This window comes from Melanerpes formicivorus, unplaced genomic scaffold (genome assembly GCF_026170545.1).
Source record: "Melanerpes formicivorus ecotype bairdi unplaced genomic scaffold, bMelFor1.0.p_v2 SCAF_2, whole genome shotgun sequence".
NCBI lineage: Eukaryota > Metazoa > Chordata > Aves > Piciformes > Picidae > Melanerpes > Melanerpes formicivorus.
Window position 1 is genome coordinate 16,350,465 of NW_027142354.1, and position 13,811 is coordinate 16,364,275.

The 13,811-nt window shown below is 36.6% G+C and overlaps 1 protein-coding gene across 1 annotated transcript in view; it reads left to right on the forward strand.

Annotated features, from left to right (window-relative positions):
- The window catches only part of SYNE1 (spectrin repeat containing nuclear envelope protein 1), a 317,978-nt gene that overhangs the window by 106,571 nt on the left and 197,596 nt on the right, over nucleotides 1–13,811 (forward strand). Inside the window, exons 30-34 of the mRNA XM_068151740.1 lie at nucleotides 1,124–1,291; nucleotides 3,337–3,513; nucleotides 5,389–5,529; nucleotides 8,071–8,231; nucleotides 10,992–11,142. Coding sequence (XP_068007841.1) covers nucleotides 1,124–1,291; nucleotides 3,337–3,513; nucleotides 5,389–5,529; nucleotides 8,071–8,231; nucleotides 10,992–11,142 — 798 coding nt within the window. The remainder of the gene's footprint in view (nucleotides 1–1,123; nucleotides 1,292–3,336; nucleotides 3,514–5,388; nucleotides 5,530–8,070; nucleotides 8,232–10,991; nucleotides 11,143–13,811) is intronic.

Genomic DNA, 13,811 nt, shown 5'->3' on the forward strand with positions numbered 1-13,811 from the left:
CAATTCTTGTGGAGGCATTGTAGGTGTTCCAAGTATATAAAAGTTTAATATATTTATTGAAAATTCTCCAAACTTGCATTGTGTGAAAATGGCCTTTGGAAAGTTGGAGCAGCCAATGTTTTGATTACAGGTGACTGCAAAAAATCTGAAGATACTGTCTTTTCTTAAGTATTTTTAGTGGTTTTGGTTGGGTTTTTTTTTCCCTCTAAAATTCAGAACTAGGGGGAGCACAAATTCACAGAGGTAAACAAAAATAAGAGCTACAATCTAAACTTGCTTTGAATCTAAAACCATAATTTAAATGGCACTTTATGATATAGTTAAGAGACTGCTTGTTTTTTAGAAGTCTGAATAGTCTTTGCGGCTCAGTTTACAGCTTACTGAAAAGGTGGATGACACTTTTTAAACAAGGACTGACGCTGGGTATTTCTAGAGCTCAGTAATGTTTTTTGGAGAGTAAAGATTAAACATTTCTGTACCAGGAAGGCAAACCTCTTGAATCTGAATGGCCCTACAGACTGAACATGAACAAGAAAGAAAGGAAGGAAGGAAGGAGGAAAAAGGAAGAAGTTTTTTAGTTCTAGAGTATTTCATGATTTAAAGACAGGAACTGTCTGAGGAACAGAGGCTGTACTGAGAGTCAGCTACAAGTAGTTTGCTACTTGGCATATTCATACCATAAAACCAGGGTTACAGAGGATTTTAATATATGTGTTGTACCAGGGCATTGCTCTAGAAGGTCCAGAAGGTAGCAAGACTTTTTGTGATCTGAGTAGCTCAAGTATTTAGGAATCTGGGTCAGCTTGCAAGGCTGAGGACAGTGTGTATTTTCTAAGTGATAACCATTAAGTTGCTGCCCCAGATCTGGTTTTACCATATGGCAATGTAATAGGGAGTATGTTAAACAAGACTCAAAAACTTGGTCAAATTTTAGGTCTACAGTCACTCTTTCAATGTGAAGTTAAAAGTAATAAGAATGCTGAAGGCAAAAATGGTTTAAATTTAGGCAATTTACCATACTTTTTTGAGGAAAGGGAAAAAACAAACCCACAAATACTAATATGCCCTTAAAGTACAGATGTGCCTTTCAACATGAAATATTTAAAGCTATCTGTAATTATAGATTGAAAAGACTCTAGGTACTGTTGGAGACTGTGTCCAGTACAAAGAAGAAGTTAAAAGTGCAATTGAAGAATTAATCAACAACTCTAAAGAAGCCCAAGCAGAGGCTGAAAAGATCCTGGACACAGAAAGCTTATTACAAGCTCAGCAACTACTACTACATCATCAGGTAGGGCAATTACTCATTTATTCAATTTAAAAGTTTTCACAGTATCACCAAGGTTGGAAGAGACCTCAAAGATCATCGAGTCCAACCTGTCACCACAGACCTCAAGACTAGACCATGGCACCAAGTGCCACATCCAATCCCCTCTTGAACACCTCCAGGGACAGTGACTCCACCACCTCCCTGGGCAGCCCATTCCAATGACCAATGACTCTCTCAGTGAAGAACTTTCTCCTCACCTCGAGCTTAAACTTCCCCTGGCACAGCTTGAGACTGTGTCCTCTTGTTCTGGTGCTGGTTGCCTGGGAGAAGAGACCAACCCCTTCCTGGCCTCAACCTCCTTTCAGGTAGTTGTAGAGGTCACCCCTGAGCCTCCTCTTCTCCAGGCTAAACAATCCCAGCTCCCTCAGCCTCTCCTCATAGGGCTTGTGCTCAAGGCCTCTCATCAGCCCTTCTCTGGACATGTTCAAGTGTCCCAATGTCCTTCCTAAACTGAGGGGCCCAGAACTGGACACAGTACTCAAGGTTTTTGTTACATCCATTAGCATAACTTTTTATATTTAAACTTGTGAGAGTTTATGAATTGAAACAGTCTTATATGCCCTAGTATTGATATCTTATGATAAAAAAACCCAAAACAATATATTCAAATGCTAATGTACAAGGATGAGCTTCTTGTTCTACTTTTATTGCCTGTCCCTTATTTCATGTGGGGTTTTTGGGCACAGAATACCTGAAAAACAAGTTTCATGTTCTTAAAATTTTGGGTAAGTGTACTCTTTAAATATGCAGTTTTTCTCTTTTTAACTTATTTAAGTTTGAGTGTGTTTAAGTTGGGATTTGACCATGGTAAATTGGACCTGATCCTGGTTTTGGGAATTCTCAACTTCAGCAGCTTTGATGTGGCCCCACCTCTAACTGTTGGAGACGATGCATACCTCTAGGTTCATCCCCTCCTTTGAGTAGCTGCTGCAGTAACAGATGAGCATACATTCTATAGAACAGGAGGCTTTTTATGCTCTCATAATAGAAAAAAAACATGTATGGACTACAGAAAGGATAAATCATTTGGGTTACATAGAGCAAGAATTATGGGTTATAAGGCCAAATATGGCAAATTAATTTTGAAACCTGCTGAAAGCTAATAAAAATAAAAACAATTTGCTGTCCATATTTAGGCATTGTAGAAGCATTTTATATTATCATTGATATCTGTAAGGTCAGGCATGTAGTGCCTGATCAGACACTAAGACTGCTGTACCTTTATCCTGTGTAAATTCTCTAATGTTTGTAAAAGCTACTGTATGTGTTAAAGTTCATTTATGTTCTTTCAGTATTCTGCATTCCTTATCTGTTATAGGAGAGATAGTAGCAATTGTTAGCTGCTTCTTGAGGTCTCAAACTCTTCTCCTTTTGATACAGAGTTGAAGTTAAAACAGACTTAGACATGACCTAAAGATACCAAGAGTAGAATTGAGCAGGGAGTTGTGACCTTACCTTGCAATGGGTCAGGCATATTGGGGAAGAAGAGGGGATCTAGTCTAAGGAGTTCCTGACAGTGCATTGAGGAAATAATTGTGCAATTGAACTGTCCTGTTACTGTTTGTTAATGAATGCTGATATATTGCTTTGATACATCTGAAGCTCCAACCTGTGCTTCAAATAGTGCAGTGCAGACCTCAATGCTTCCAGGCAGTCATGAGGAATGTATGCATGTGTGGCTAACTGCTGCAGTTGCTCAACCATTCTGGCTTCTGCTTTCTGAAATAATGTTTTGGATAAATGGCCATACTGTCAGTCTCTCTCTAATTCATATGCCATCAAAAGTGGCCATACTGTCAGTCTCTCTCTAATTCATATGCCATCAAAAGTGTACACACTTTTTGAACCCTCAGACACAAACTCGATGAGTGCATGAGACTCTCAAGAATACTGGTGACAGTTATACATTTTTGTTGACTCATTGCATACCCCTGCAAAAGCAGGAAGTGTTTTCATTGTGTCCATTTCCTAAAGTCTAATCATTCCTGTTGAATGAAATCTTTCAGCAAAGGACAAGGAGACTCCGTGCAAAGAGGCAACACGTGCAACAGCAGATCTCCCAAGCTAAACAGCTGCAGATTGAAGGTGGGCTGCCTGGCACAATGCAAGAGGATTTACAGAAGTTGGAAGGAACATTGGAGAACATGCAGCAGACTATGGAGAAACGTGAAGAGCAACTGCAGGTGGATTCTTTGCAAGTATAAATAAAACCCCCAAGCTTTTTACATTTAGTATAACCCCCATTTTTTTTTAATGTAAAAGGTCTGAGCTCACTTTCCCACCTCTGAATCCTGTTTCTTGGTGTTTTCATGATCAGTAGTTCCATGAAAACTACTTAAAGCTGCTGGATGCCTTTATTAATAAAAGAAATAGCATTTTGTTTGGAAGTGTTTAAAAGTCCCAAGTACTAAGTCATAATAGATACTTTAATTTGTCCATGAATTAATTTTTCGATGGGCTGTCTCCCCTGGTTATTAAAGATGACACTGCCCTTGAATAAGGAGTCCTTAGGCTGGATATTAAATTAATAACATCTGATGTTGTATAAAAATATAATCATTACAACTACTGTGTGAAATACATGCAGTCATCCTAAATTTAAAGAAGGAATGAAAAAGTCACAGAGAAATACAGCCTGGTGCAGTCTATTTGATAACTAATCATTGACTTAACCAGGACTGGAATTTATATATTCTTGCACCCAAATCTGAGATGTCTTTTGTACTCCTCTAAGCAGAATGACAATACAGCTGTCCACTATTCCACATATGTTTAAATTAATTCAAACTATTTACTGTGGTAAAACACAACATTAAAAGTATGACAAGTAGAGCTCAAGTAAGTTCTTAATGTAAAGATCTGTTATTGAAAACTATATTTTTCTAAAGGATCTCATATATAAGTCTTAACTTGGACTTTGCTTCAGAATCAGCAACAGAACAGGAAGACACAGTCTCAATCTATGAAGAGGGAAGTTTAGGCTTGATCTTAGGAAGAAGATAGGATAGGATAGGATAGGATAGGATAGGATAGGATAGGATAGGATAGGATAGGATAGGATAGAGTAGAATAGAATTAAATTAACTAGGTTGGAAAAGACCTTGGAGATCATCAAGTCCAAGTTATTGCTTATCTCCATTGATAATTCGTTATCATTCTAACAAGAAAATACTCTCCTCATATATAGTTTTCTCCTTTCCTAGTATATATTTTCCTTCTCTTTTGGAAAGGTGTTTCTGACAAATCTGTTTTCAGTGGTCCTAAATAATTCTTAGATTTTAGTCTTTCTGTCTGCACAAGGTACCAGGCTTCTAACAATCAGTGTATAATCAGTGATGTAACAGTTTTGTGTATCAATGATATCTGATAAAGAAAGGAACTGAAGAAACTAAAGAAATTTTCATCTTACACTTTTCTTTGTCTTAGCTGCTACTTCATCACCTTTAAAAAAAAAAACTGGTAAGAGGTGGTAGGGTCAATGTCCCTAGAGGTGTTTAAGAAGAGACTGGATGAGGCACTTGGTGCCATGGTCTAGTTTATTAGATAGGGTTGTGTCATCAGTTGGACTTGATGATCTTGGAGGTCTCTTCCAACCTGGTTGACTCTGATTATCAGAAAAGAACAAAAAGATTCCTCAGTGTAAGTTTCTTCTGAGCAGGGATTTTCTTCTACCATTTTACTGTAATCTATTTCATTAGAAAACTTGAAAATCCTTTGATATTTTTGACTACCTGTCACCGTAAGCATAATCATGTACTACTTCATACTTCTTATAGGACTTTCAAATATAAGATTTAAATATTGCTGGCACCTTAGAGAACAGTGGGTGGTTTTTTTTTTTCACAGTACAGTATTAATCAGTGAAAATTCAAGGGAAAACTTTTATTTGGTTCAAAGCAATTTTATCTGTAGAGCAAGTGGCATTTCAGGAACACTTGTTTTATTTTACGCCAAGTCTTTCTCTTTTTTTATGTTTCCAGTAACTTACAATTAAATTTTCTCCTTTAATCTTTTTGTCTTCATGTTGCTGTTTTGGGTTGGTTTGTTTGTTTTTCTAGATCACGGTAAAAAAATGGGAGCAGTTTGAAAGAGATAAAGAAACAGTAGTAAAATATCTCAATCAAGCAAGCTCTGCACTTGAACGTATCTTAAACTTCAGCAGCCTAGAAAGCCTCTCCGCAGAACTGGAGCAGACAAAGGTATTTACTGTGTGAAATACAGGAACTGAGATTGTTCCTGCCCTGTTTGTTAACATACAGTGAGCATATTGCCTTCAGTCTTTGCATGGTTTCCTGTAGTGCTGGTTCAAATTGCACATATAGGTTAGATACTGCCTAAGCTGCAAGTCATATTGGTTATACTATTTGCTTACTGCAATTTCAAGCTGTAAAAGCATGCTGCTTCTCTTTTCTCTCTGTCTCTCTTTTTTCAATCAAAATAATCTTTTTTTCTTTTCTCCTGCCTCTTTCCATTCAAGGCCTGTGGTGCTTTGGTCTGGATTTCCCCGTTCCCCCCTCCCCCCCACAAATGAGCTCTTTGCTTTAAATCTCCCTGCTGCTCCCCAGTGTCTTTGGATGAGAAAGTGCCTCTCATGTTTCTGCTGCTGGCTTGTGTGCAGGAGATTCATCTCCTGGCTCTGCACTTCTTGTGTTACAAGTGCTGTAGCTCACACTTGGAGCTTATTTGTGGATGGGGTTGTGTGTACGTATCTCAGGATCTATGCACTCTGTGTTTGCATTCTCCTGGTAGGTTTTTGGGTAGCTGAGGGGGGCTTATGTTAAAGCCTGGCCCCCAGCATGTAGTTAAAGAGGGAAAGCAGAGGGGTAGATCAATTAAAATTAGTGCCCTGGTACCATTAGTTGAAGGGTCTGGAGAATAGGTCTGGTGAGAAGCAGCTGAGGAAACTGGGGTGGCTTAGTCTGGAGAAGAGATTGAGAGGAGACCTTATTGCCCTCTACAACTCCCTGAAAGAGTTCTCTACCAGGTGATTGAATGAGAAGAAATGGCCTGAAGTTGTGCCAGGAAGGTGTGCTGGAGTCACTATCCCTGGAAGAAACACGTGGCCATGGCACCTGAGGACATGGTTTAGTGGCCGTGGTGGTGTTGGGTTGGTGGTTGGACTTGATGATCTTAGAGGTCTTTTCCAACCTTGATGATTCTCTGATTAAGTGATATCTGTACCAGGAAGGCTATTACCTCTTTATACATACACAGAATACTAGTTATTATGGTTTCTGATGTAAGTAAAAACTAATTTCATGAAAGTATCTTGAGTTACTCGAAATCTGCATGTATGTATTAAAATGATTTTGAGGACTTCCCATTTTATGCCCAGTAATCGTCTGTACTAGCCATTGTCTATACTAGTCAGCTAGACAGTGTCAAACACTAGCGTATCAACATCAGTAGAGTGCTCTTTGGCATGGTTACGTGGACTGTGCTAACTAGCATTCTTCTGTCCCTGAGGTGGAAAAGGAGAGACTTCTACAGCACTGATATAAGCCATAAGATGCCACTTGCCCTTGATAATGCAAAATTATCCCAGACTGTTTTATTTACTAATACAGAAGTAATGGGAGTAATTTGCTTTCCTAAGTGCCACATATTTATTGGAATTTATCTAAACTTACGTGGTGTGAAAACTGTCTTTGGAAAGTTGGATCAACCAATGCTATGATTTACAAGTGACTGAAAGTGACTTCTTTTCAGTACTTTTTTTTTTTTCCTCTCTAAAAGTGAGAACTAAGGGGAGCACAAGCTCACAAAGGTGAATAAAAGAAAGTAAGAGCTAAAATCCAAACTTGCTTTGAATTGAAACTCGTAATTTAAATGACACTTTATAATGTAGTTAAGAGACTACTGATATCTTAGAAGTCTGGATAGTCTTTGCAGCTCAATTTATCACTTATTTATAAGGTGGATGAGACTGTTTAAGCAAGGATTGCTACTGCGTATTTCTAGAGCTCAGGAATGTTTTTTGGACAGTGAAGACTAAACATTTCTGTAACGGGAAAGAGAATGGCTTAAATGTGAATGGCCCTCCAAAGTGAATATTGACTGGAAAGAAAGAATGAAAGAAGGAAGGAAGAAAAGAAGTTTCTTAGTTCTAGAATACTTTATAGTTTAAAAGACAGGGACTATCTGAGGAACAGAGGCTGTACTGAGAGTCAGCTGTAAGTAGTTTGCTACTTGCCACATGCATATCATGGTCCATAAAAAAAGAGTAAACAGAGTGTTTTAGTATATTTGTCACTCTGTCACACTGCTTACCCTTTCATGAATCTAATACTAAATTATGCGTATCTTGAGATATGCTCAGCATCCATTGGCCTTAGTGTTTGTGACAGGAAGTAGTTGCTGAATGAAGTGAGATTAGAAGCTACAAGATACAAGATCTCCCTAAAGGGTAAGATTTAAAGATTAAATAAAGATTAATATAATGTTCCACAAATCACACATTTATTGAGGAGCTAGAAAACACATTTTAATTGGTTAAAAACTTTTGGACATATAGTTTCCATTCTTATTCAAGCTAGTTTGCTTCAAATGAACATTTGTTAAACATAACATGAGAATAACTTTATTCAGAGATTGTTTTTATTTATTTAGGCACTTAGTATATATATAGAGGATACAGACAATATTTCCAACCACAAACAGTAAGGAAAAACACTTTTTGTGTTTTCTGTATACATAGGAAACTCTTAATTGTTGTATTAATGTGTCTTGCATCCTTACAGGAACTTTCTAAACAGACTGAAGCAATGGCAATGCAAGCTGAGAATTTGGTGAAGAATTCTTCTGAGATACAGCTTGGTTCAAAGAACAAGCAGTCCCTTCAGCAACAGGCAAAATCAATCCAAGAACAAGTGAAAAAAGTGGAAGTTACTCTTGAAGAAGAGTACGTTCTTAACAAGTCCTAATATTTATTCTTCACTATAAGATTGTATCAAACCTTGTCAACGTTCGTGTTGCCTCATCAGTTCTGTCATTCACAGCTTGCTGTGGCATAGTAACCAAGTTATATTACCAAATATGTCAAAAGACTGTGTGCAAATAAACAATCTTTTTTAATACATAGTTTATCAAAGCACTTAGTTGCATTTAATCTGTCACTTAAGTCCTATTCTTTGAAGAAGGGAGAATTAAACATATTCTTGAGGTACTAGACTCTTTTAGAAAGAAAAATCTCAGCACAATAACAGCACATTTACCCTATTTGCCACAGTTTTCAGTATTCTACTTTCTCCACAGGAATGTCAAGAAGTGCCTTCATCTTACCTGAATGCCCAGATTTTGTTTCATGGGCACTATCAAACGCTGCTTCTGCTGCAAAAAAATATATAAAGGCATCTTTTGCTGAATTTTATTTAAAAATCCAAAGTTCAAATTCCAAGAAAATATTAAGTCCTGTATATATTTGTAGCTTTTTGTATTTGTTAAAATTCCATTTCTTTTCTCGAGTAACTAACTCAGTTACTGAACGCAAGTCACTCAGCTTCAACTTCAGCTGCTGCAGTTCTTATCCATATAGGCATACAATTATATGTATGTATGAACTTAGTATTTTTTTCATATATTAGATCTAATACACAAATCAGAGCTATATCTGCCAATTCTATGTTGTCTTACTGGTATCATCATGTAGAATAATTTGCTTTATAAGTTTAATCAGGTACCACCACTTGCATCTGAATATGAGCAAAGGGCAATATCCACATGATTGGTTTCTTCCCCCTACTGACCATCGTCAGACTGACAGTTTGGTGCCATTTTCTCCCAGGCATAAAAGAACAGTTGTAAATCATAATAATTAGCTTGTGCAGCAGCTGTAACTTTCTGACTGTTGGTGGTCTAATAGTTTTACATGACACTTTCTCCAGTATGACATATTACAGTGATTTGCGGACAAATTTTACCGTATCCTACTGAATACTTTACTTTAGACATAATTTTGTCCAATATTGGAGAAAAAAATAATGTGATGTTTCAGTTCAAGAAATTCTTTCTTCCAACAGTGAATATTCACTTTTTTATAATGTCATCTGTTTTTAAATGAAAGCCATCCTTGGTATCTTCTTTCAATGCAGATATGAAATAGATTTTAGTCAAATGTATGGATTATACCAAATGTCTGTGGTACTGTGACAGATAATAAATAAATGCCTTCCACAAAACATGCAAATATATACAAGTCTCTATAGTGAACCTACAGAACTCAGTGTGTAAGGCTTACATTTGTGGCTCGTGTCATCAGTAAAAAATCTTGACCGAGCAATTTGAAGTGAAGGTATTCCAAATGTGCACGGTACATACTATGCCAGTGAACAGGAAAGAGAAAGTAAGTTTGAACACCTCTCCACAGTCCCCAACAGAGCTAACCTAGCACATCTGTTTTCCAAGGAACATAGCTGTATACTGTTGGGGCCATTATTCTTCACAGCCTGTGGCTTTCTTACAATCATAAGGACAGATACAAAGGCAAAGGGGTTTCAGATGTTGGTCCCTTGATTCTGATTTCCAGCTATATTTGCTTAGGCTAGATTTGAATGAAATGTTTTTGCACTTCAATTTCCTACAAATAATTTGAATTTTACCATTGTATCAGTAGTTGGCTGTTGACATTGCTTGTGTTTTTTGGGTTTTTTTTGCATTGTGAAGATAAGAAAAAATAAGAAGGCCAATTTTTAAATATTTAGACTATATCTTTTCTTAAAGCTTTCTCTTGCTTTAATGATGGAGGGAAAAAAAATAAAACTTGTTAGAATGGAATAGTTTTTAAGACTATATTTAAAAGAAAAATGTATTTTGGAATTTTGTAATAGACTTTTCTGAGGAAATTTTTGTATTCTCAGTGAAATGGAAAGTGCATATTTTGCAACCTGTGTGTAGGGCCTACATTAGCATTGATTTCTTTACAGTGATTTTGAAAGAGCAGAAACTTGTATACTGGAAGGGATTATAGTGGTTTTTAGGCTTTTTCCTTGTGATAAAAAAGTGCTTTGTTTGCTGTCCAAGATATACAAGAATCAGTCATTATCTGTTGCTTTTTAACATACTTATAATGTATGTTTCAAAGAATATAAATCAACTCTGAGGCAGTTGATTCTCATCTGTTATTGATTCTTTGGATTGATATGAAAGCATTGCCTCAGAAAATACAAACTTCCTGTAAAATGGGGAGACTGCTGTTATAAAAAACTTATGTTTAATAAAGCAGTCAAGCGTTGGTGAATGCTTGTACATCCACAATACACTGGTGACTAAATGACTAACATCTATGCTCTATGCACTCAGTCATCTCAGTTCTTAGATATATGATATAATCGTTCTTCCATATTTCATAGAAATCATATTTGCATTACTTTTCCTTTCTCGTCTTGATGTAAAATGATTCTTGGCATACAGCTGACTAATGAAGCTGTACTGTTTCACATCTCAATGTCCCCACTGTGACTAATACAATTGTTTGAATTTGGGTGTACAGTCCAAGGGAGAACCAAGGTTTAATTTAGGTATACAGCTTGGTCCTCTGAACTCAAGAGTTTTGAAAATGACCCTCATATAGACTAAATAAGTTACATTTTTATTCTAGCAAGAATATGGGCAGGTTCATGATATTAAACTGTTTATTCTTTTTAATTAATTTGGTTAATTTTAGTATTAAAAGCATGGAAATGGTGAAAAACAAGTGGGATCAATTTGGCAATAATTTTGAAGCTTTGTACCTCTGGATAGCTGAACAAGAAAAAGAACTGAAAACTTTGGAAACATCATCATCTCCTTTGGACATACAGATCAGCCAAATCAAGGTGATTAGTTCTTGTTATGTTTAGCATTTAAAGACTATTTATCTGTCATTTTACTAGAGGCCAAATGGAAGAACAGATATTTTATGTTTCAGAACTACCATGATGTGATGATGTCATACTTTGTACATGAATATACGAAGCAGTAAGGATTTTACATAAACTAAAGGAAAATTCTTATAGGCTGCCTCTTTTTTTTTCTTCTTTTTTTTTTTTTTTGGTCCTTTTGTTTTTTTAAGTGTTTAGTTTATATGTATGGAGCCTTTGTGTGTATGGCCAAAAATACTATTTAATTTATACTTATTTTTTGAGTAATCTTAACCAGTGTTTGAAATAGCCACATAAATACAAGGTATATAAAGCTCTTCTATTTTAAAACACTTATCGGCTAGTGGATGTAGAACTTGTTTTAAATCTTGCAAGCTAAAGTTCTAAAATTATTTATGTACTTTTATGCTAAAATAATAAAGAAATTCTTGCTCTTGGTAGCTTGCAAACATATCTACTATTTATTGCTATTATATTTATACTGTCTTAAAGTCTGCATACATTCTAGTAGACACAGTACATAGTGGTTTAGGCTCTTATTGCTAACTGAGGTGCATATTGTCTCCAAGAATTGCATTTCAAGGGCTGACTTCATATCCTCCCACAAATAAAAATGTACCTTTTCTGAGACTACATGTTTCTGAGAGGACAAAGTGTTTCAATATGCCGTGCTTACTGACATTTTCTGTGACCTACTTGCTCTTGAGAGAGTGCGCAGGTGTGCAGCTGCTTCCAAACATGGTCCAGAATGACACTAAATATTTCCAAAGGATCACAAATTCACAAACATCAAACAAATACAATCTTGATTTCATCACTGATGAACAAAGCAATGCTTGCATTCTTGATTCATCATCACAGCAATTCAAAAACAGTTTCCTTGTGAAATACCACGTATGCACTTATTCCCCTGGCGTACATTGTCATGCCATGCTTTTCAGTAGTTAGTGGACAGGATTCCTTTGTTAAGACAGAAAATAAGTGCAGCAAATTGCATTACGGTGTGACAGTTCTTGCCTAAGTGGAGTCTACTTATGCCCTACTAGCCCATTCAAGCCAGTTTCCCAGAAATGCTATATAGCTGGTGAGCAGTAATTTTTATACTGCATTGCAACTTTCTGAAAATTCCACCATAATTCTTCCTCATTAAAATATCATCAAAGAAGGAAAATAGTGAGCAGGAAATGCTTAGAAATCTCTTGAGTAAACAGATGTAAAGCAGAGAAAACATGCCAGATAAAAGCTGGAATACATCGTTGTAAATCAGGTGAACAAATGAGCTGTATGAACTGTGACACATGAAATGAGTCCTCTGACCTCTGGTGCATGGACATAGGTAGAGGTCTTCAGCAGCACTGCCTTGTGCCTGATTTTGGAGAATTTTGTGGAGATTATTTTGTAAGTTTCCTGAGTTAATCTGTGTCACAATGCTAAGCATACTTAGCTCATAATTTCCAGGAAAACATATTAGTAAGAGATACTGCAGCATGAGGCAGATTAATAAAAAATAGCACGTTCCCTGCTATCTTTGGGTGAACTTGGGGTCAGCTCAATGTAATTATCGTACGCAGCAGTATTCTACTTTTGGTGACATAGATTGCAAAACCCCAGTGACTTCAGCAGAGCCAGATTTTCACCCACACATTTCTCAAAAATTCCTGGTGGAAGAGAATGACAGTTATCACAAGTAGTTACCATTGGTGGCAGACTCAGTGAGAGTTTGAAGGCCTCAATTATCCACCTTCTTTTATGTAAGAGCACATTTAACAGAAAAGCGTGGGAGTGAAAAAACACTGCCACATTTGTATCTGCTGCATTGTTAGATAATTTCAGCTTCAGGGCTGCAAATCCAGTATTTTTTCCTCAGCACTGTATTCTCATGCAAAAAAGGTTTTTTTATAATCCAAATTAATTCAGAATATATTGCATAAAAAGACACCATAAATGCTTACAGCATCACATTTTCTTCTGTACCATCAACCTGCTAATTCTAGACTGTTGCAGCAAGCCACTCCTGAGCTTTACAATGGCAAGAAGAGATACCATATTTTTATTCACAATTGTAGCAGAAGGAGGGCACTTTCTGTTTTTGAGAGCGCATTTTCAGGAAGGTTTTCATCGGCATATTTATCGTGTTGCTGTTGCCTGTTTCAGTTTCAAAGAGCACTCTTGGCTTTTTCAGTTCTCTCCCAGTGAGTGATTCTCACTACTTTTGAGAAGAACTCCACGCACATGCTATATCAGCAGAAAACAATTCTGTTTGGGACAAAAAAGTCTTATTTCCAAGTTCACTGATGCTTACTGGATAAATAGCCACTGCATGGGAAACACCATAAGTTTCTATCTTGGATGTTGTACATTTTCAGGTTTGCTTCTAATTTGCAATAAAAGCAGGCACAAAACAATACTTGTCAGTTGCTGTGCTGCAGCTGATGCAATGTAAACCAGTGCTAGTTTGTCTTTGTGCATTTACTAGTTGACACACAAGACAGCTGAAAAGTACCAAAGGCCATTATCACTCTTTTTTCATGGTTTCTTGTTTATGCTGTAATGGGGTTCTTTATTTAATCCTTTATCTGAGGGCCCATTCATCCTACCTCATCATCTAATTTAATTTATTTTTT